General features: G+C 38.1%; 7 protein-coding genes across 8 annotated transcripts; 5 read left to right on the top strand and 2 right to left on the bottom strand.

Annotated features, from left to right (window-relative positions):
- The first annotated feature begins 185 nt into the window (after positions 1-185).
- LOC111449041 (eukaryotic translation initiation factor 1A-like) lies at positions 186-1,654 on the top strand. Of its 2 annotated transcripts, none has more exons than XM_023088873.1 (2): positions 186-284; positions 1,001-1,654. In XM_023088873.1, exon 2 carries the CDS (start codon positions 1,006-1,008, stop codon positions 1,441-1,443), a length of 438 nt encoding a protein of 145 aa, XP_022944641.1. In that variant the 5' UTR covers positions 186-284; positions 1,001-1,005; the 3' UTR covers positions 1,444-1,654. The 2 variants fall into 2 exon arrangements, with proteins under 2 accessions (XP_022944641.1, XP_022944639.1); XM_023088871.1 differs by having other exon boundaries at positions 995-1,649.
- A 781-nt stretch (positions 1,655-2,435) lies between these two features.
- Positions 2,436-3,378, top strand: LOC111449098 (eukaryotic translation initiation factor 1A-like). Its single transcript, XM_023088957.1, has one exon. It carries the CDS (start codon positions 2,730-2,732, stop codon positions 3,165-3,167), a length of 438 nt encoding a protein of 145 aa, XP_022944725.1. The 5' UTR covers positions 2,436-2,729; the 3' UTR covers positions 3,168-3,378.
- Positions 3,379-4,374: 996 nt separating this feature from the next.
- On the top strand, positions 4,375-5,561 carry LOC111448800 (CYC02 protein-like). The gene is made up of 2 exons (XM_023088552.1): positions 4,375-4,538; positions 5,153-5,561. Exons 1-2 carry the CDS (start codon positions 4,424-4,426, stop codon positions 5,413-5,415), a joined length of 378 nt encoding a protein of 125 aa, XP_022944320.1. The 5' UTR covers positions 4,375-4,423; the 3' UTR covers positions 5,416-5,561.
- A 4,447-nt stretch (positions 5,562-10,008) lies between these two features.
- LOC111448879 (growth hormone-regulated TBC protein 1-like) lies at positions 10,009-13,616 on the top strand. Its single transcript, XM_023088658.1, has 8 exons — positions 10,009-10,185; positions 10,392-11,074; positions 11,213-11,329; positions 12,224-12,402; positions 12,479-12,572; positions 12,706-12,783; positions 12,884-12,985; positions 13,189-13,616. Exons 2-8 carry the CDS (start codon positions 10,592-10,594, stop codon positions 13,321-13,323), a joined length of 1,188 nt encoding a protein of 395 aa, XP_022944426.1. The 5' UTR covers positions 10,009-10,185; positions 10,392-10,591; the 3' UTR covers positions 13,324-13,616.
- LOC111448880 (fasciclin-like arabinogalactan protein 7) lies at positions 13,597-14,764 on the bottom strand. Its single transcript, XM_023088659.1, has 2 exons — positions 14,590-14,764; positions 13,597-14,476 (listed from the first exon to the last, which is right to left on the bottom strand). The coding sequence occupies exons 1-2, from the start codon at positions 14,642-14,644 to the stop codon at positions 13,683-13,685; spliced, it is 849 nt and encodes a 282-aa protein (XP_022944427.1). The 5' UTR covers positions 14,645-14,764; the 3' UTR covers positions 13,597-13,682.
- Positions 14,765-16,743: 1,979 nt separating this feature from the next.
- Positions 16,744-18,243, bottom strand: LOC111449080 (F-box protein At3g07870-like). Its single transcript, XM_023088930.1, has one exon. The coding sequence runs from the start codon at positions 18,023-18,025 to the stop codon at positions 16,844-16,846; it is 1,182 nt and encodes a 393-aa protein (XP_022944698.1). The 5' UTR covers positions 18,026-18,243; the 3' UTR covers positions 16,744-16,843.
- Positions 18,244-21,335: 3,092 nt separating this feature from the next.
- LOC111448722 lies at positions 21,336-21,911 on the top strand. The gene has a single exon (XM_023088436.1). The coding sequence runs from the start codon at positions 21,543-21,545 to the stop codon at positions 21,876-21,878; it is 336 nt and encodes a 111-aa protein (XP_022944204.1). The 5' UTR covers positions 21,336-21,542; the 3' UTR covers positions 21,879-21,911.
- Positions 21,912-23,552: the final 1,641 nt, after the last annotated feature.

The following is a 23,552-nucleotide window of genomic DNA, read 5'->3' as shown; positions in this document are numbered from 1 at the left end:
AATATCATTTTTGTTATTTCAAGGGCATTTTTGATAATACGAGTAGCAATTAGGGTATACATGTAAATTTATCCATTGTTTTGATGCTGGGCTGGGCCTGAGTTGACAGTTCACCGGCCCAAGACTTTTCGGTTTGATTCGGGGCACCGACTCTAACCTTCTCCCTATAAATAACGAAAAACGCAGCCTAGGGCTCTCGTTCTTGCGTGTTCGTCTTGATTTCCACAAGCTTCTGCTCCTGCTCCTGCCTCTGCTTCGCCTTCGCCTTCTCTTCTTTGGTAAAGGTGGGCATATATTGTTTTTGGAGCTATTTTTCTTGATTTCTTATATTTGTTAAGGTTATCATCAGCTTTGTGGTCGATATTTGTTTCTATGTTGTGTGGCTGTTTAATTTTTGTATTGAATTTGCTGGATGTATTAAGTTGTTACGATGACTGTTTCTGGGAGGATTACATGATAAGCTGGTGCGTTATGTGTACTCCTTTCCAATACGATTGAAAAGGATTCGTGCTTTCTATTAGATAGAGATCGTTGATTTTAGTTTCTAGGTTTTCTATTTTGTTTATCGATGAACTCGTTTACGATTCCAGTTGCGTCGTTTTTACTCGCTCTGATTCTAGGAAGGATAATGATTTTGTGGTTCAATTCTTTTAGCTATTGAATGGTTTTATAATACGCTCTTCGTTTTTTTTTTTTTTCCATCGTATCTTTGTTTCACTTGTGGTGGGCGCTTGAGGGTCGACTTCAATTTTCTAGATTAGGGCTTATGGTCATAAGTGGCCAATATTAACATTTATAATTGCAGCTGCAACTGGCAAGTGATCATTGTTTGTATTTTTCATGTTCTGTATGAATAGCAGCAAGATGAATGCGTGAGATTATTATGTGTATAACTTGATTATATTTAGAGCGCAAGGTTTTGAATTATGCGATTAACTTTTTATGTTATTGGTATCACAATTGCTCATATTGCACTTCTATGTATGACGGAAAGAAACAGCAAACATGCCAAAGAACAAGGGAAAGGGAGGAAAGAACAGGAAGAGAGGAAAGAACGAAGCAGATGATGAGAAGCGCGAGCTTGTGTTCAAGGAAGATGGTCAGGAGTATGCTCAAGTTCTCAGAATGTTGGGGAACGGTCGGTGTGAGGCAATGTGCATTGACGGGTCGAAGCGTCTTTGCCATATCCGAGGGAAGATGCACAAGAAGGTCTGGATTGCAGCTGGTGATATAATACTCGTTGGTCTTCGCGACTATCAGGATGATAAAGCTGATGTTATCCTCAAGTACATGCCTGATGAAGCAAGGCTATTGAAGGCATATGGGGAGCTTCCGGAGAACACCCGCCTCAACGAGGGTATCGCCGGCGGTATCGACGATGAGGATGATGGCGGGGTTGATGATTATCTGGAGTTTGAGGATGAAGATATTGATAAGATTTAGGGTTCGAGTGATTATTGATGTTTCGTAACCCCCATGGTTGGAGGGGGTGAGCTATTCGTCAGTCAGTCTTAGATTAACAAATGTGCATAAATTTTGAGTCTTAAAAGATTTTTCTTTTTCTGGTTCGTCTCCCCTTCCCTTTTATAATTAGACTACAACATCTATGGCTGGTTGGAAAAAATAATATTTATGGCATTTTTAGCTTTAGTTTTCGTTGGTTATTTCAAGATTTTATACCTTCTCGCCTTTTATTGGTTTATTAATTTAATTTTTTTTAAATTAATTTGTATCACTATGAAAATAAATATAAAAAACTTCACAGTATGAAAGTCTTAATATTTAAAGTAATTAGGAAAAGCCAACACCAAGGATACAAGGATTCAAGTATTGTAGAATTTTAGGGACAATGGGATGTGTTTGTCTAAGAGGAAGAGAAGTGGAACCCGACCATTCAATTCAAATAGTGTCAGAGTCGGGTTATTGGGTGATGTAGCAGTAAGAAGGTTGAATCCTGATGGATCGTTACAAATGGTATCAGAGCTAGGTTACGGGGCGATGTGATAGTAAGGAGGTTGGGAGGTCGAGTCCCGAAGAGGTAGACATGAGGTGGTGTGCTAGCAAGGACTCAGAGTCTCAAAGGGGGTAAATTGAGGCGTCTCAGAGAACAAATGCCACAAGAATGCCACAAGATGGCACTCAGTGGAGTTCAAATCTCATAGGAATATGTCGGGGTGGAGTTCAAATCTCATAAAAATATGTCGGGTCGAAGGGGAGGATATGTCGGTGGTGTGCTAGCAAGGACTCAGAGTCTCAAAGGGGGTAAATTGAGGCGTCTCAGAGAACAAATGCCACAAGAATGCCACAAGATGGCACTCAGTGGAGTTCAAATCTCATAGGAATATGTCGGGGTGGAGTTCAAATCTCATAAAAATATGTCGGGTCGAAGGGGAGGATATGTCGGTGGTNTTTTTTTTTTTTTCCATCGTATCTTTGTTTCACTTGTGGTGGGCGCTTGAGGGTCGACTTCAATTTTCTAGATTAGGGCTTATGGTCATAAGTGGCCAATATTAACATTTATAATTGCAGCTGCAACTGGCAAGTGATCATTGTTTGTATTTTTCATGTTCTGTATGAATAGCAGCAAGATGAATGCGTGAGATTATTATGTGTATAACTTGATTATATTTAGAGCGCAAGGTTTTGAATTATGCGATTAACTTTTTATGTTATTGGTATCACAATTGCTCATATTGCACTTCTATGTATGACGGAAAGAAACAGCAAACATGCCAAAGAACAAGGGAAAGGGAGGAAAGAACAGGAAGAGAGGAAAGAACGAAGCAGATGATGAGAAGCGCGAGCTTGTGTTCAAGGAAGATGGTCAGGAGTATGCTCAAGTTCTCAGAATGTTGGGGAACGGTCGGTGTGAGGCAATGTGCATTGACGGGTCGAAGCGTCTTTGCCATATCCGAGGGAAGATGCACAAGAAGGTCTGGATTGCAGCTGGTGATATAATACTCGTTGGTCTTCGCGACTATCAGGATGATAAAGCTGATGTTATCCTCAAGTACATGCCTGATGAAGCAAGGCTATTGAAGGCATATGGGGAGCTTCCGGAGAACACCCGCCTCAACGAGGGTATCGCCGGCGGTATCGACGATGAGGATGATGGCGGGGTTGATGATTATCTGGAGTTTGAGGATGAAGATATTGATAAGATTTAGGGTTCGAGTGATTATTGATGTTTCGTAACCCCCATGGTTGGAGGGGGTGAGCTATTCGTCAGTCAGTCTTAGATTAACAAATGTGCATAAATTTTGAGTCTTAAAAGATTTTTCTTTTTCTGGTTCGTCTCCCCTTCCCTTTTATAATTAGACTACAACATCTATGGCTGGTTGGAAAAAATAATATTTATGGCATTTTTAGCTTTAGTTTTCGTTGGTTATTTCAAGATTTTATACCTTCTCGCCTTTTATTGGTTTATTAATTTAATTTTTTTTAAATTAATTTGTATCACTATGAAAATAAATATAAAAAACTTCACAGTATGAAAGTCTTAATATTTAAAGTAATTAGGAAAAGCCAACACCAAGGATACAAGGATTCAAGTATTGTAGAATTTTAGGGACAATGGGATGTGTTTGTCTAAGAGGAAGAGAAGTGGAACCCGACCATTCAATTCAAATAGTGTCAGAGTCGGGTTATTGGGTGATGTAGCAGTAAGAAGGTTGAATCCTGATGGATCGTTACAAATGGTATCAGAGCTAGGTTACGGGGCGATGTGATAGTAAGGAGGTTGGGAGGTCGAGTCCCGAAGAGGTAGACATGAGGTGGTGTGCTAGCAAGGACTCAGAGTCTCAAAGGGGGTAAATTGAGGCGTCTCAGAGAACAAATGCCACAAGAATGCCACAAGATGGCACTCAGTGGAGTTCAAATCTCATAGGAATATGTCGGGGTGGAGTTCAAATCTCATAAAAATATGTCGGGTCGAAGGGGAGGATATGTCAACTACGGAAGAGAATAGACGGTGTAATGTAAGGGAATAAAACATTTTTTTACATTGTTATCGCAGACACATTTTAAAAATAGTAAGGAAAAGGTGTAGTCGGCATTTGCAGGCATAACACGAAGGAAAAGAAAAGCAGGAAGTTCCGAGTCAAACTTGTCAAACCAAAACAGAGAAAAAAAAAAAGAAAAAAAATAGAAGAAACACTTGGCAAAACCAGGCATCCTTGATTTGCCATTTGGCAGCAACTGAACCCCCGACATAGCTCAAACCCATACACGTAGGTGTAACCTTCTGGCCATAGCCCAGGTTCTTGTAATCAAACGAAAGCCGATAAGCCTTTGACCGATGGCACTCCAATCAACCAAAACATTCATAACATATCCATCCCTGACCCCAACCATATAAATACACCCCCATCTTGTTCCAAGATTACACCATCTTTTCTTTTTCTTTCCAGAACTGAAGAATACAATGAAGTCCAAAGCTGTTGTGGTTGCGTGTCTGCTGCTGTTCTTGTTGGTCTCTATCTCTGTTTCTGCGTCGGCAGCGTCCGAAGGAAGCCAACAGCAGCCTGACAAAGCTGAAGGTATTGTAATTAATTGCGCCAATAATGATCAAATAAATTTAAATCTTTTAAGTATTATTGATAATTGGTTGTTGCTTCCTGAATGTGTTGAATGATGGGACTAATTTAGAGAATAATCATGGGTTTATAAACAAAGAATACTATCTCCATTGGTACGAGTTATTTTGGGGAAGCTCAAAGCAAACTCATGAGAGCTTGTGCTCAAAGTAGACAATATCATACCATTGTGGAGAGTCGTATTCGTTTAACCTGATATTAGAATCATGCCCTAAACTTAGTCATGCCAATAGATTGGTAAATCCTCAAATGTCGAACAAAGGACTCCAACAAGAAAAAAGAGTCGAGCCTCTTCGAAGGTATGAAGGCAGTCAAAAATGACTAAAACTCCAAAGGAATCGAGCCTCAATTAAGGAGAGGCGTGCTTTGTTCGAGGGGAGGTGTTGGATGATGAAAGTCCTACCTCTGCTAATTTAAGGAATGATCATGAGTTTATAAACAAATAATACTCTCTCCATTATTATGAAGTCTTTTGGGGACATCCAGAGCATAAGCTCGTGGACAATATCATATCAATATGAAGAGTCGTGCTCGTTTAACGGAATGAATTAATGTAGGAGCAAATGCAAATACCGTGGAAGAGTCGAAGCTACACTGCTACCACGGATGCTGCAAACGGTATGGGTATCGCTGCGTGAAATGCTGCGGAAGCGCTGCAGAAGCGCAGGCCAATACCAATGCCAACACCAACGGTGAGGCACAACAGGAGCGTGCAGAAGTGGAAGCAGCCGCACATAGATGGGGAGGCCACGGCGGATGGCGAGGTGGAGGCGGACATGGAGGCGGATGGGGCGGTGGTGGAGGTGGAGGTGGGAAGTGATTAGTGTGTGTGTGTAAGTGTGGTGGTACAAAGAATAAGGGTAGGAGGTAAAGGAAAATGAATAAATAATTAAGAATGAAGGGTCATAGTGCCCTACAATAGAAGGGTTAGTTCCCTTCAGTACTACGCCACTCTTGCATGTGAAATATATATATATATATATATATTATGTCTTCGTTTTACTTTTACTACTTCTACGGCGGGTTTAAACGGTTACAAATGGTATTAGAGCCAGACACGATAATACTGACACCAGGATATAAATCCAGACAACTAATTACGTATATAATACATGGACTTATCATATTATTAGTCCTACTTATTACTTAAATAAATCAAATTAAACCGTGAATTAATGTATTTATAAATAAGGATTATATATTCCTGTATTTACAGCTGTCTATATATATATATTCATATGTATATTAAAATGTAGACATAAATATTTATAAAATGATTTTAATTCATTTTCATGATTTAAATGGTTGATTGTATTTACTAATTAATTAAATAATATTAATGGTTAAAATTAATTTAGGAATAAATATTGTTTGCCATTTCAAATTTGATAGCAAGCAATACAATTATATCTTCTAAGCAACTACAATGTAAACTATCCAATTTTTTTTAAAGATAATTAACGCGAAATAAAAATTTAATCGAATATTATAACCGTCCAAACTCACCGCTGGTAAATATTATTCTCTTTAGATTATTTCTTTTGAGTTTTCTCTCAAAGTTTTTAAAGCGCGTCAGCTATAGAGGTTTTCATACCATTATAAAAAATATTTTGTTCTCCTTTCCAACTAACGTGGGATATCTCAATCTACCTCCTTTTCAGAGCCCAACGTCCTCGCTGGCACTCGTTCCTCTCTCCAATCAATGTGAGATTTTAGAGTATAACCTTACTCGTTCCTCTCTCCAATCAATGTGAGATTTTGGAGTATAACCTTCCTCTGTTAGTCATATCACCAATTGGGCATATCCCTAAAATGGAGTGAGTTGAATCTCCAATCTCCTTAGCTTTGATACCAACTGAGCACAAAGAAACAATATATGTTAGCAGTGGGGATGAGATGTTACAAATGGTATTAGAGTCGAGAACCATATAATCTGAGGTTGAGTTACAAATGATATCAGAGTCAAAACACGGGGTGGTGTGCCAGCAAGGACACTGAGTCCCGAAAGGAGGTGGATTGAGAGATCTGACATTGGTTGGAAAGGGGGAACAAAACATTGTTTACAAGAGTGTGGAGACCTCTCCCTAGCAGACGCGTTTTAAAAACTTTTAAAAAAGACAATATCTACTAGCGGTGTGGTTAGGGTGTTATAGTTACAAAACAAAATAACCTAAACCCTAATTCGAAAATGAGAAAGAAACGGGTTTTCCCTCGGCTCTCTCTCATTTTGATTTTGTAATTAATCCTACCTACTAGGAATCTTGGAATAAAAGCATGAGCCTGAAATTGGGTGAAGAGACATGTCATTTAGTGAATGTTGTGTTAGCTAAATAGACCAGCATGGTTAGATCTTTGGTGTCTAAATGCCCCCATTTGTCATTTATTATTACACAGGAAAATAGGCATTTATTTGTTTGTTTGTTTGTTTGTTGTTATGAGGAAGGAGGAAGACAAGGTGAGCAGCCCCAAGGCGTGCAACAAAAAGGCCTCTCCTACCCTCTCCCTGCTTTTGTTTTTGGCCCAAATTTTATGATATAACTTCAACGCAAAACCATTTTCAAAACACCACCACCACAAAACCCTCTTCTCCTCCTCTTCTTCTTCTTCTTGGGAATATGAAGAGGAAAAGGAAGCGTTCCTTGAGGCTCCCATTTGAACACTTCTTCCTCCCACATCAACACTGTTGACCCACTTTCTCGCACCGGCGGCGTACATGGGAAGGCCAGGCATTTCTTTTTACTTCCATTTCCTCTTCCTTTCATCATACTTGTCTTCTCTCTTCTTCTGCAATACATATATATATATATATACACATCTTAGTTTTGTTGTTAACCAAACATTTTATGAGTATTAGTCAAAGTTCTTCCCATTGCTACCCTCAAATCATCTTCTTCTTTTGTTTATGTTCAAAGTCTTACCCAGACTGATTTAGGGAATGATCATGATTTTATAAGTACTCGTATCAAGTTAGGAATCACAACTCTCCACAATGGTAATGGTATGATATTGTCCGTCCACTTTGAGCATAAGCTCTCATGGATTTGTTTTGGGCTTCCCCAAAATGCCTCATACTAATGGAGATACTATTCCTCACTTATAAACCCATGATTTTCCACTAAATTAACGAACGTCAACAATCCTCCCCTTGAACAAAGTACACTATAAGCCTCCCCTTAATCGAGGCTCACAATTCTTTGTTTCATGTTTGAGGATTCTATTTCATGGCTAAGTTTAGGGTCATGACTCTATATCATGTTAGGAATCACAACTTTCCACAAATAGTATGATATTGTCTACTTTGAGCATAGGCTCTCATAGCTTTCCTAAAATGCCTCGTACTAATAAAGATAATATTCCTCACTTATAACCCCATGATCTTCCACTAAATTAACCAATGTGGAACTCACTCCCAATAATCCTCACCCGCTCAGAGCAAAATCACGAGAGTTTATGTTTAGAGCAGACAATGTCATACTATTACGAAGAGTCAGTGATTCCTAACTGCTTTTCTTTTTGGTGTTGGTGTATAGTATTATTATAAAAAGGCAAAAAATTTGACTAATGGGGCATGCAAATTAATGTAGACATTGGACATTGCAGTGCGTGTTGGGAGGGAAGGTTTAGGTCCAAAATTACACGCCATGCGTTGCGCCCGAGGACTTTCTTGACTTTCAACCATTTCTTTTTCTCCTATCAAAAAAACAATCTTTTTTTTATTATTATTATTAGTAGTAGGAAGAAAATAAATTTATATATATCATTTAAAATCTTAAATATAAAAAAATAGAAGTGAAGATTTATTATGATTATTAATTAGCAATAAAACTTAGGGTTATATTTATTAGTTTATATAATATTACATTTACATTGGGAATCGGATGAAGACTTTGAATCCTCAATTACAACAATACCCTCGTGTGTGTATATATATATATAATATTTATATTTCTTTCTCCATTGTTTTATTTATTCAAGGTACGTAAGTTGCATTTTACCATCATCTACTGTTTTTTTTAACCTTTTTGTATGTGTTTTCCAATTATTAGATTAAATATGGATGTTACCCTAAATGTCATCTACATTATTCTAATTAAAGAGTAATTTATGCAAAATGTAAGTATTAAATGCATTAATTACTGTGTATAATTTAACTGATATTTTACCATTTTTCAAAAAATATTTAATACCCTTAAAATTATTATTATATATTGTTTTGTTTTATTTTATTTGGGGTATGTGAATCCAAACACACAATATTATACTTGATTAAAATTAGAATTAAATCTCCTTATTTCCAGGATCTAAATTTGAATTCCCGATAAAATCCCCACCCTCCATCGGCCCAAACGGATAAAATGAAGGACGTGGCATGTCCATAATTGTCAATTGAGATGGCGACTTTGGTTCTGCCCCCACTGCTTTGCTTTGTTCATCAAGATTATGTTAGCTTTGTAGCGAAGAAATGAAAAGGGTAGCCATCTCGATGTGATCAAATCTTGTCGCCTTAGGTAACCTAGTGCGGTTTGGATGAAAGTTCCACATCGACTAATTTAGAGAATGATCGTAGATTTATAATTAAAGAATATTCTCTCAATTGGTATGAGGCATTTTGGGAAGTCCAAACCAAAATCACGAGAGGTTATGCTCAAATGGGATAATATCATACTGTTGTGTAGAGTCGTTCATCTAATATAGATGAAAGTTCGTCCATTTATGGAGATAGAGTTGAATGCAAGTAATTTTTACTGGTTTATTATTTTTTTAAAAAAAATTAAAGTTATTTTTAAAGTTTTCATTTTTTAACCTATTTTTTATTAAAAAAAAGGGTAGAAAAATGTTAATCTAGGGATATATTTGATAAAAAAAACTTATGTATTTAAAAATTTGAATTAGTTTCAAAATTAATTAATTAAATTTTTTTAATATAAATAAAAATATATGTATTGAAAATATATTTATATTATACGAGAGACGGGAAATTGGACAGGGACACGGATGGAGAATATAATCTAATTCTCCGCTCCATTTATTAATAGAAAAAAAAATATTATCCACTTCCTCCCCATTCTCTATCTAAATGAACAATCTCATCTCGAAGCGGGTCCCATGGGACTCCAACCCTACATCTAAAATGGACATGTCTAATTCCATCGTGTTCGTCACTCAGAGCCGGCTCTATTTTTCAAAATAATCATTAAATTAAAAAAACTTGTCTTTTTGTTTAATATACACAATCCCCTTCGGTTCACAACGTTACATTAAAGAGAAAAAACACAATATTTATTTATGAATATTCAAATTCGAAATCATTCTTTTTAAAAATATTAAAAAAAATCGGACATTTTCGGTTGTTTTTTTTGTTTGTTTGTTTAATTGAATGATTTTTTTTCCTCTGCTTTTGGTTACACGACGAAATTTGAAAACCCACCTCACAGGCTGAGCCCTATCTATTGCCTCTGTTTCCATTGAAAATTCCGGCTTTCTTGTGCCCTTACAACGGCTCAACCCTCCTCCATTTTCGTCGTCCTTTCCAAAAACCTTCTTTAATTCAATTTTTCTGCCATTCAATCGCTACCCTTTATCGCCTCTGGTATGATCTTATATACAATCTCTTGTTTCTGTTTTCTGGTTTCGTTTTTTGCATAAACCTTTTCCTCTTTGTCTGCGCCTGTAATTTTCTTTTGGGAAGAATCGATTTCTTCCCATTTTTTTCTTTTCTTTTTCTTTTAATATATGAATTAAGAGCCGACCCCGGAAGGCAAGAAATTATTGTTAATTTCTAGTTGGTTTTTTAAGGAATTGTTTTTGGCGGATTTGATGGCAATGGTGGGGAGGTTTTGGAGGATATTTCTTCTTCTTCTGTAGTTTTTCGTCCAAAATTGACCATTCTCATGGTTTGAAGCTGGTGGGATTTGTTTGTTTCATATTAAAGAACGAAATCACGAAATCACGAAATCCCCCTTTGTTTTCTTGATCTGTTGGAATAACCCCAAGAAATGTTTGGGACTCAAGGCAAAAGAGATATTGCTGTAGAATTACAAGCACAGGTTCCAATTTTAAGGCCGAGTATCCATGCGAGAAGGGCTAATATTACAGTTAAGTTTCAAGATCTATATGGGTTTGTTGTGGAAGGCAATGTGGACGATGTTAATGTGTTGAATGAAGTGAGGGAAAAGGTGAGGCAACATGGTCGTGTTTGGTGGACATTGGAGGCCAGCAAAGGCGCTAGTTGGTACTTGGAACCCTCTGTTTTTGAGGGTATTGCCCTCAAATCCTCCCTCAAATTATCAACTCTTGCTAATGCTATCACTCTCAAGAAGTTGATTTGGAAAGGAATCCCCCCGGTTCTTCGCCCCAAGATTTGGTTCTCCTTATCCGGAGCTGCCAAGAAGAAATCCACGGTTCCTGAGAGCTATTACAATGATTTGACCAAGGCTGTTGAAGGGAAAGTCACGCCTGCCACTAGGCAGATTGATCATGTAAGTTCTTTTGGAATTTTTGTTGGATTCATCAGAGTTTGTTTGCCTTCATTGTGTGAGTTCTTGATTCTCATTGAACATGAATATTAGAATTACAACCCTTTCAACTTGTTCCGGTGTTTTTATGTACAAATGCAGGACTTGCCCCGGACTTTTCCTGGCCATCCTTGGTTAGATACTCCGGAGGGTCATGCTGCTCTTCGACGTGTTCTTGTTGGATATTCCTTCCGTGACTCTGATGTTGGATACTGTCAGGTGGGTTTGTTTATCTCCTTCACTCTAACATAACCATCTGCTCAGAAAATTACCCGTAAACTTTACGCGTTAGTCTGCACAATTTTGTAACGGCCCAAGTCCACTGCTAGGAGATATTATCTTCTTTGGACTATCCATTTCAAGCTTCCCCTCAATGTTTTTAAAACGTGTCTGCTAGGGAGAGGTTTCTACACCCTTATGAAGAATGTTTTGTTCTCCTCCCCAATCGATGTGAGATCTCACAATCCACCCTCTTTCGGGGCCCAGTGTCCTCACTTGCACTCGTTCCCTTCTCCAATCAATATGTGGGATCCCCCAATCCACCTCCTTTCAAGGTCCAGCGTCCTTGCTGGCACACTACCTCGTGTCTGCCCCCCTTTGGAGCTCAATCTTCTCGCTAGCACATCGCCTAGTGTCTGGCTCTGATACCAATTGTAATGGCCCAAGCTCACTGCATGTAGACATTGTCCTCTTTGAGCTTTCTCTTTCGAGCTTCCCCTCAAGGTTTGTTTTTAAAATGCGTCTGCTAGGGAGAGGTTTCCACACCCTTATAAAGAATGTTTCGTTCTTCTCCCCAACTATATCTCATAGTTTTGCATTCAGAATTCCACATTCTTTCCCTCTACGTCTAAAATCGCGATTCAACTCTGTTTCTCAGCAGTTGTTTCAGTGGTCTATCCATGCTTAATTCAACCCTCTCTCTCTCTCTCCCCTTCTATCCCGGTCCTCCTCATCCTTTTGTTTCTCTAGAATATAGACTTGGAGCACAGAAATGATTTCTAGTTGCTATTGGTAAAAGACATGGTTATATCATACTCTTGTTATTGATCTGTTTGTGGGCTGAATTCGATCTGTCATTTAGAACACCTTGGCATTAATTCAGTTTTGGTGCAGGGGTTAAACTATGTTGCTGCATTGTTATTGCTTGTGATGAAAACAGAAGAAGATGCTTTTTGGATGCTAGCTGTCCTCTTAGAAAACGTTTTAGTTCGTGACTGTTACACGACCAATTTGTCGGGTTGTCATGTCGAGCAAAGGGTGTTCAAAGATTTACTTACCAAAAAGTGTTCCAGGTGCCTAAACTTGTCATGACATTGATTTATTGTCTAATTAGTTCAAGCATTCTTATAAATTGGAATGTGAATTCAGGTTAGCTGCCCATTTGGAAGCATTGGATTTTGATGTCTCCCTTGTCGCCACTGAGTGGTTCCTGTGTCTTTTCTCCAAAAGCCTTCCTTCTGAGGTTAGAAGTATGCTCCCTCTGGGTGCCCACGCTTGATCTTTTTCTGAACTTTTAGCTGACCAAATGTTTGTATTAGAAAGCTCTTTCAATCATGTTTTAGTTCTAGAAGAGACTGAAACATCGTTTTTCACAGACGACTCTACGTGTTTGGGACGTCCTTTTCTATGAGGGAGCAAAAGTTTTGTTTCATGTGGCTTTGGCTATCTTTAAGGTAACTGCTTGGAACTCGAATCGATATTAGAGATTATCTGTTTTTACTGCTCGGTCGAAGTTCGATTAATGACCATACTTCATCTCGAAACCAATTTCAGATGAAGGAAGACCAGTTGCTTCTATCCCATCATGTGGGAGATGTGATTAATATTGTTCAAAAAACTACACATTACCTATTCGATCCCGATGATCTACTCACGGTAATTGTCGTTTCTGTAACATCTTTGCGAAGTTCAATTTCTTCTCGTCTCGATATTGTTGTTGACTAACTGCGGTTGGAAGCTTTGAGTTGTGAATTCATGTTCTTTGAAACATTGTTACTAACTCGAAGAACATTTGGTTTGATCGACATCTTTTCGGACAATGGTTTGAACAAAGCGTTTGGATTGTGAACCTGTTGCAGGTAGCATATGACAACATCGGATCAACGACGACCAATACGATATCGAAGCAAAGGAAAAAGCAAGAACCAGCAGTTATGGCTGAGCTTGATCAGAGATTGAGGAGATTAAATTCCCTCCACGAGGATGACAAATAATATCTTGGATTCCCACCTGTCAAGCTGTTCAAACTGTAACATTATAGCCATTTTAATGGGAGAAAATACACGACTTCTTCCCTGCCAGAAAGTAAAGTAAAACAAAAACAAGAGAGCATCTGTTTTTCCATGGTGTTTGTTTGTAGCTTTATGAAATGTAAATTATAAATATTCTTACTTTTTAATGTACACTGTTAATTACACTGCAAAAGAAAGTTTTGTGGGTGTCCCATGCTCTGTAATTTCTGTTCTCATGTAATGAGCAATCTGTTCATGGAATCAGATTTGATTTCCTTTCGACATTGCATTGAACAAAATTGATACACACACAAATAAACTGAAACTTCTTTATCCTTCACTCAATAAAACAGGAGCAATCCAGTTGAAATGGCTAAAACCAACTGGCTCCAGAGTACCATTCCAGCAATCCTAAAGGAAGAAGACGGAGACTCGGTCGATGATGGAGAAACACTGTCCTCTGTTTCAGCAGGAGCGACGTTGGGGCTTGGTACTGGTGCTGGCGTGGGAGGGAAATCGGTTCCGAAGATTGCCTCTGGAAGGAGTACATGATCGACTTGATAAACTGCAATGGGATCGGTCGAAAGCACGCTGCTGCTCACCTTTGTGTTGGTCCAGCCTGAGCTGATGTGAACAGTGCCAGATGCATCAGTAAAATTCAAAGTGTAGTGCTGACCGGCAAATGTTGTGATGGGACCCTTTTGGCTAAGGCCGTTGAAATCAGCTAGAGTGTAGTAATGTGGTAAGGCATGAAAGAGTAACAGTGATTTGAGCTGGTCGTTGGTGAGGTTGGATAGTGAAGGCTTGTTGAGGGATGAAAATGCACCATCTTTTGGTACAAATATGGTTATTCCCTCTACTGAATCATTGGCTTGCTTTTGGAAGGTATCAATGACTTTGGTGGATTCAAGGTAGCCAAGAAACTTATGGAAGGGACCAGCTACTGTTAGCAAATCAGCGAGGTTGACATGATCAGCGGCCGGTGCCGGGGCTGGTTCCGGTGCGGGAGTCGGGCTAATTGAAGGAGGCTTAGGAGCAGCAGTTTGAGCACATGCTGGTGAAGAGGGCATGAGCATCAGCCAAATACCAAACAAGAGAATGATGCAGAGTTTCATTTTGTTTCTCTGTTTTGTCCCTGAAATGCAAAAGGCATGGTATTAGGCTCTTGAACCAAACAAAGCACAAAGAAAACAAAAATGCACATAAATGGGGATGGCATTAGAAAGAGGGACAAGAGAGAAGAGTAACTGGGAGAAGGCTGAGAAGGCGAGAGGGATGAAGGAGAAGAGGAGAAGAGGAGCATATAAATGAGGATTGTTGGGATGTAAAGGGCGGAAGGTGAAGGGTGAGCATTGTGGAATCAGCAGCAGACCCCAGCGGTGGTTCTGTTTGTTCCTTATAAGGGATGAACAAAATCCAAACCAGACAGAGACATGTAGGTTGCTGTTTCACTGTCATAAGAACATGTAGTTAAGGTTATTTGTCACTACTCCTTCAAAAAAATAACAACGGTAAAAGACGATTACTAATTTACGTGGAGAGTGTCACAACCACTCTCCACGCTAGGCTAAGAATACATTAGTTTTCTGCTCTTGGATTAGTTGCAAATAGATAAGGCGATACCTTTTTAAGTTGTGCTGACCATGTTTGCCACGTGTCATGAGTTAATTTGGTGAATAGTGGGTCCACCTTGGTGGCCCAGCCCACCGCCCATTCCAAATTAGAGATGATCTTTTGCCTACTTTTGACACTACTTTCTGGCTCTTTGCCCCCACCCTCCTGCCCATTATTATTATTATTATTATTATTATTATTATTATTATTATTATTATTATTATTATTATTATTATCATTATTATTATTATTTGAATAAACAATAAGAATCACTTTATTCAAATTAAATAGACGATTTTTTTTTTAAAATCTATTTAAGGCTATAAAATTTTTAAATACCTCAAATATATGTTTTAATACTTTGTAATTTAATATTATTAGTTAATATGAAAAACGTCGTTGATTTTTTTTATTTTTTATTTTAATTATTTTTCAAATGCATGAACGTTGAAAGTTTTGGCCAATATTAAAGTATTGGTTGGAAGGTCGATGACGTTAAGCAGAAAAGGGATGCCTGCATGCTTAGCTGGCCTCCACGTCACCAATCATACTCAGCCATTCATAGACTTTTTCGCCATGTGGCGGCTAAGTGGGGCCCTTCTTCTATAATCTCTTCATCATCACCAATCACATTCACTAAGTGGGTCCCCTCCTTTATGATGAGTCAAATTTCAAACGCCACTCATAATTGCTCTTCATGCGTTGGCCTCGAGCTCCTGGGACCCACATTTCCACGTCTGCTTCTCAATTATTTCAAATTAAAATTTAAAAACAAAAAAAAACAACATTGAAAATTTGATGAACTGAAATGCAAATTTAACAAAGAGTTGAAACTTATCGATAGCTAATTAGACAATATTTATTGGCGGTGAGCTTGAACGGTTAGAAATTGTATTAGAGCCGATAAAGGAAGATATGTCAGCGAAGAGGTTGGGCTCCAAAGAGGTGAACTATGAAATTTCACATTCGTTAAAAATGAGAACGAAACATTTCTTGTAAGAACGTGAAATTCTCTGTCTAGTATACGTGTTTTAAACCCTTAAAGCTGACGTGAAAGTGGGTCTCGAACGTGAAAATCTCTCTCGAGTTGTTTTTTTTTTGTCATACCCACATTAAACATTTCATTAAAATTCTCAAAACATCTCCTCACTGCCACTCCATTCTCTTGTCTGTCCTATATAAGCCACTCTCATGCTTCCTCGTACTTCCATCCCACCCTTTCTTCCTCTGCTTCAATATCATGTAACTCTGTTTTATCTGTGTTCATAAATTTTTATAGGATTATCATAATTATACATTTCAGCTTCTTTTACATATGTTTGTGTGTGATCTTTTGAAAATTTGGGGACAAATTCGAATTGGGTCATTGTTCATTTCTTATTTCCTGGCTCCGATGGGGTTGTTTTGCTGATATTGCAGGTTGTACCACCGGAGTCAGCTCTGTTTAAGTAGAAACCAAGGAAGTAGTTCTTGAAGAAGAGCCAAAGGAAGAAGCTGCTGAAGAATAGGCGGCTGAAGTGGCAGCTGAGCTTGTGGTGGAAGAGGAGACCAAACCAGCAGAGGCTGAGCCACCGGCGGTGGAGGTGGTGGAAGAGAAGCCTGCAGAAGAAGCAGAGGAGAAGCCAGAAGAAGAATCTGCAGCTGAGAAGGCCGAGTAATTGAATTTGAATCCAAATTATGGTTGAGAAATTTGGTCACTTTAATGCATTTTTGTTCATATTATTCAAGAACTATAACACCATATGATCGGACGCTTAGAATGAACGGCCGCTTAGAATCATAATTTAATTTGTTTATGTGTATAACAGAGCTCTGCTCTGTTCTGCTTTTATTAAGCTACAAAGATGAAAAGGGTACAACTTTCATAACCATTTGAAGAACATGATTACTATTCAAAGAGGGAATCGATCCGATTCAGGCTACCAAAATGAACGACAGTATGAAACCAATTGGGCATGCCCTCAAAAATGACATCCTTAAATTTCCCAGTAGTTGGATTGAAAAGAACCAGAGCTCTGTTTCTATACTCCAACAAAATCTCTCCACTTTTCAAAATGCAAACAACTTTAACGATTTTACTCCGCAGAACAATCTTGGAGACCTTGAAAGAAATCTCTGATGCTTCTTGTTTGATGGATTTGGGCATGTAAGTCCCAATGTTAAAGCGTTTGACCCAAGATTCCTTCACGCCGTACTGTTCCATGACCCATATCTCCATTTTGCCGTGAGTACAGTAAACGGCGGCTGAGAGACACCCATTTAGAATCACTAAATGGTAATTACAACGACTCAAGCTCCCATAATCGGGCTTTGGGATGTCTATGAATTCCTCTGTTCCTAAGTCAAATGAGACGATGGTGCGACCGTGATGGTGCCGTCGAGGTAGAGAAACCCAGTGGAGTCTGCCGTTGACGATGGCCTGCGACTGACCATGAGCTAGATGGTGGCTAATTCTGCCTACGCTTCTCCAATTCGAGCTTCCCAAAGTGAAAATTTGAACTTCTGAGTGGTGGACGCGTCTCTGGATACGACGGAAGCCTCTGGAGTAAACAATCTTAATCACTTTGAACTGTTTGGTTTGTGGATGAAATCCAATCCCACAAACCACATCCGGGTTCGGAAATTCCTTGGTTTTGGGTAATTCCAGGTACTCTCTAGTAAAGGGGTTGTATATAAAGAGCTTTTCATTGTAAAGAGAATCCGATAAACAGAGGAAGCCATTGCAGGAGCCTACGACGTCGTACTCAGGCATTGTAGCAGAAAAAGGAGTGGAAATCCTCTTGACGGGCTGTTTTTGTTGTTGGAAAGCAGGGAAATCGACGAAACAGAGGTGGTTTCTGATGGGGTAATCACAGTGGAAGATTAAGCAACGAAAGTTTTCATGTTGGTCAAGAAATTGAGGGTTTTGAGCGAGAAGACGCCATGACCTGCAAACATATTGGAAGCGAATCAAGGATGAAATGGGTAGGCGAGAAAGGATGTGGTGAAGAACATCATGGCTAAGATTATCCATTTGGTGTGGGAGATTGGGCTTCTTGTTGTGCAGGGGAAATGCAGAGCCTGCGGACATGATCGAAATGGTAAAGGCGAAAAGGAATAACAGAGTAGGGGTGTAAAGAAAGTGGTGTTTGGTGGCATCAAAAGATAATAAAAATGGGGATGGAAATTACAAGGAAGGAAGGAGTGTGGTTTGGTTGTGGGGTGTGGGGTCCACTTTTTGTTGAATAATTCCACCATTCCCCTCTAGATGGGAATATTATTCTTTCTATCTATCCACCCTTTGATCTATGGATGGATGGATGTAGATTCAATCATGGTATATTCTTAATAATAATTGTGATATCATTTCTTTCCATTACTTTAATTATTGTTACTAGATATTGTCTATTTTGATTTGTTACGTCTGATCGTTAGCTTTAAAACACGTTTGTTCGGAAGAGGTTTTGACACCTTTGTAAGAAATGTTTCGTTCTACTCTCTAATCGATGTGAGATCTCACAATCCATTTCCCTTGGGGACTCAGTGTTCTCGATGCCACACCGTTCGGATTTCCACACCCTTGTAAGAAATGCTTCATTCTCCTCTCCAATTGATGTGGGATCTCACAAACCACCTTCCTTAAGGGCCTAACGTCCTTGCTGGCATAACGTTCGGGTTTCTACACCCTTGTAAGAAATGCTTCATTCTCCTCTCCAATTGACGTAGGATCTCACAAACCACCTCCCTTAGGGGCCTAGCGTCCTAACTAGCACACCGCTTGAATTTCTACACCCTTGTAAGAAATGCTTTATTCCCCTCTCTAATTAACGTGGGATCTCACAATTCATTCCCCTTCAGTGCCCAGTTTCGTCGCTAGCACACCGCTTGATGTTTGACTCTGATACTATTTGTAACAACATTGACACACTGCTCAGTGTCTGCCTTTGATATCATTTATAACAACGCTAACACATCGCTCGATATCTAGTTCTAATACCATTAGTAACCGTGCTAGCACACTGCCTAGTGTCTGCCTCTAATGCCATTTGTAACAGCTCAAGCTTATCGCTAACAAATAATGTTCACTATGACCTACACATATCGCCTTCAACCTCATGATTTTAAAACGAGTCTGTTATGGAGAGATTTCCACACTTGTATAAGTAATGTTTCGTTCTTTCCAATTAATGTAGGATCTCATATTTACTCTAGCTATTAAAGAGAAGAAGAAGAAAAAAAAATAAATAAATAAGATGCATGATATAATTAATCTGAAACATTGGATTGAATATATGTAGAAAGAATAAGATGCATGATATGAAAATGATATCTAAATTGTTGATTTTAATCTAATATTTTTATTAATTCTTTCATATCTAGACTTAGGGAACATATGTTATTTTTATTTAGTAATTTAAATATACAAACCACCATCGCACGTTATCATTAAAATAATTTAATAATTTTTTTTTTAAGATTAGGGATTTAATATATTCATAGAAACAAAATAGGTTATATTCCTAACTAAAATTTCATAAAATTCAAATATTAAATATTTATAAGTCACGTGTGACATGTTAAATATTTTTTTTAAAAGGGGAGGACAAAAGTGAGAAATCACAGAATTAAGGGGGTAAAATGAAAATAAAAAAATAAAAAAATAAAAAGATGAAAAGGATGGGGTAAACATGTAATTTTGAATAAAAAGAGAGCGAGAAAAAGAAAAAGAAAAAGAAAGTGGGAAATAAGGAGAGGGAAGAAATAAGAATAGGTCCGTGCTGAGTCGTCAATCAATTAGGCATCAATTCTCCTTTTTTAACGCATGCGGGGCCCACTCATGTGCACTGCTGTCCTATTTTCTAACACCCATCATTCCGGGGTCTTGCCTTTTGTTCCCCTTGATTAAATCAACGGCGTTCCTTATCTTCTCCGAATGGCTCCTCCCAATGGACGGCTGGATTTGCATAAAAGTTGCCACCCGACCCGACTGTTTTGTCGGAAAACGGGCATGGCATATTTATAGGCTCCACAAACGTCACTTACGAGAGAAACAAAACAAAGAAATATATACGCACACTCGTGAAGGACACAGATACATCCCTGCAACTCACTTACCCACCACCTTAAATTTCCCCTTTTCCATTTAATATAAATTTATCAACTTTTATTATAATATATATATATATATATATATATACAAATTCTAACAACATAGTTGAGTATGTCTCGAGTTTCAGGGAGAAGAAGTTGGTTTTTCCAAATAAGATAATTAGATGAAGAAAGTTTGATGGTGATCGTATGGATTAGAGTGTTGAAAGGAAGAAGACGAGAAGTCGATTAAAAAGCCATGGAGAAGAAAAGATCGGGGCTGCTAAATCGGAGGGACTCTAATACCATTTAAATATTTGCTAAAGCCAATTTACCTAAATGACGGTGAAAGTTATCTATTTATAATTATTTACAAAATCAAATAGACTACAAAGGAAATGGAAAGAGCAATAAATAGATACACGATATTAGGTTACGATAAATATGTTAAACTATAATGGAAGACTAAATATTCTCAACAACAAATATGGTCAAACTACTTAGTCTAATGAATTTAGGATATAATACTTATCAAAGTAACCCTGATCATAAGATAGGATTGAACCAAGGTGACCATGTGAGCTTTTATCCCTTAGTTTGGCTTCTCGAGAGTCTAAATGGGCTTTGGGCAGGGTTGGTTCGGGTTCGAACTCAATTGACCATGAGTTTGGGTTGACTCGAGTTATGGATGATGGTGACCCCGTGACTCCCTTGATTCAACTTCTTTAGAGTCTAAATAGGCTTTGAACAGGGTTGATTCACGTTCGAACCTAATTAATCCTGAGTTTGGGATGACTCCCTGTAAAAGAAAGGAAAAAGAATTTCACGTTTTTCCTTTCACTTTCACGAAGGGAGGATTAAGAAAATCCTATTGACCGGAGCTTTTCTCCAAACTTCCAGGAAAAACATAAAAAAAAATAAAATAAAATAAAAGCTCGAATGGTACGATCCTTTCGTAACCCTAGAATGAAAGGGACAATCTTATAATTCTTGGTCTATGAAAATACGTTGTTAGAGTCTCCATTTTATTTTTCCATTGAGGTCGAACCTAAACCTATGGTCAAGAGATAGTTGTCCATATACTGATAAGGGATGTATGGATTCTCAGGAAGAGAGGAGCCAAAGAGGTCCCTCCTGAACCGCCTAGATCCCATGAGTGAATAGAAAGTTAGATCTATATTGGATCTCATCTGAATCAACCCGTCTATCTTCTTAAAGAGAAGTTTGGTTCCAAACTCTGTTCAAACAGGAGAAGAACGTCATGTTAATGGTCTTTAAAAGGGAGCGGGAAGGGTAGAGGAGAGAGTAGGGGAAGTAGGAGGAGTAAAAAGTGAACAAAAAGAAGTCCCAAGTTGAGAATTTAGGGGATTATGAAATGGAAAGTCCCATCCTCAATAGCCCACCAAAAATACTCCCATCCCATCTTCTCCCCTTCACTTTCTTCAAATTAAGTTGGTGCCACGCCAAAACCCCATTAATTTAATCCTCCAATTTCCCTCATCATCATCATCATCATCGTCATGTGGCGCCTCATCGCAGCTCTTCGCCCTACCCTCCACAACTTCACTAATAGCCACCGCGTCGCCGACGAGAGCATGTTCACTACAACTGAATTCCCCATCTACGCCGTCGCCAATCACCACCACCGCCGCCGCCCTGCTGCTCACCGCACCATCGCCGCCGTCTTCAGCATCATTCGTGCCCCTTTCTCTATCCTCTCTTGCTTCGCTCCACCACCCGTTCACTCCTCCGCCGACACCTTCTGGCTCTCCACCGATCACTATTTTGCCTCCACCATTTCCGAGACCAACCACCTTATGGTAAGCGACGGCATGCGTTACGCCATGTTGATGTAGAAACAGAACAACACTCACAACAACAACAAAAAAAAAAAAAAAAAAAAATCAAAACTTTAGCTTTTATTTGGGTTTTAGGTGAAAATAATCACTTGGGTTTTTCTTTTTTTTAGTTAAATTTGATTCAGTGTCTGTTTCTAATCTGTTCTTGTATTGTTTTCAGACGACCCTGATCCCAATCCCATAAATTAAATTAAAAAAAAAAAAAAAGGTTGCTCTTTTCCCAAAGAATATCAGTAACTCTCTGTCTTCTCTCTGTTTCTCAATAGAACAAGTACAAGAACGTATCAATGGCTTTCCTAGTACCTATCTCCATGCCTTACCTTTACCTTCTTTGTTTTCTTTTGATTCCTTTTCCTCTAAATAAACCCATATTTTTAGTTTTTACTACAAAAAGAAACTATTTTTCAATTGCAGATGAGGAAGAATCTTTCACGTAAGATGTGTAAACTTGTTCTTCGAGATGCATTTTGAGAGAAAATGTCGAAAGAATACCATATCTGTTAGCGGTGTGTAAGCATTTATACTATGATTAAAATATAATGCATAATTTGAGAGACCCATAATCAAATTAGCGTGTAACTAAGTATAGTTTAAAGTGATTAAAGATGGATGATGAGGTGCTTTAATATCTCCCAATGTTTGTGCGACATATATATATATATATATATATATGAAAAAAGCAGCTTTAATGGAAGCTCCTTTTGGAGGTACCAAGGGCTCGACTTTTGCTTCAAATACACGATTTCTGAATATAAATAAATAATTCCTAAAGTACACATCAAATTATTATTTTAATATTTCATGAATTTTTTCCCTCTTTATATTCATGGAAGCTGGAACTGATAATGACAGTGGGAATAAAGTAGGTTTTTTTTTTTTTTTTTTTTTTGGAAATTTCCCCCAATGAATGAATGAATAATAGAATTTAAACGTGGATGGTAGGCTAGTGCTTTTAATAAGATCATGGGAGCAATTTGATCGTAAAAAGTTAAAAATTCAACATTATTTGAATGAGACTGTCACAGTGTAATTATCTTATCGTAACGATTAGATGTGGATTTTAAAATCTATATGAGAATATATTTATTAAATTTATGAAGCGTGAGACAATTTTTTTTTTCTTTTTTTGTGTAAAAAAATCAACAAGAATTTAATAATAGTGATTATTTTAAGTTTCATGAAAAATAAATTAATATTTAAAAGTATATAAATGAAAAGCTGCATTGGGCTTTCCATTATCAAGCAGGACGGCCCTATCTCTTATTGGGCTTTCCATGTTCAACCAGGATCGCCCTCGCATTTATTGGGCTTTCCGTATTCAAACAGAACGGCCCACTCTCTTATTGGGCTTTGTGTATTACCTTATTGGGCTTTCCGTATTCAAGCAGAACGGCCCGATCTCTTCGAAAGCCCATCTCTTGAAGTTGAAGATATAATTATGAAATTTCAAAAAAATTTAGTAATTTTGGGTTCGTTTCATTTAAGATCTCGTTTGATAATCATTTTGTTTCTCTCGTCTTTTCAACCCTTAAGTATATTCGAATTTCGAGCTAAATTTCAAAAACAAAAAGCTTGGCTTGTATAATATATTTGAATTCTGAACTAAGTGTCGACTTTATTACTGATTTAAGCTCTTTTGTTCGTAAGAAGTGGAATAAAATAAGTGGATGA

The sequence above is a fragment of the Cucurbita moschata genome, unplaced genomic scaffold (assembly GCF_002738365.1).
Source record: "Cucurbita moschata cultivar Rifu unplaced genomic scaffold, Cmos_1.0 Cmo_Scf00010, whole genome shotgun sequence".
NCBI lineage: Eukaryota > Viridiplantae > Streptophyta > Magnoliopsida > Cucurbitales > Cucurbitaceae > Cucurbita > Cucurbita moschata.
The sequence above is the reverse complement of the archived record's forward strand: the minus strand, read 5'-3'. Positions and strand labels throughout refer to the sequence as shown.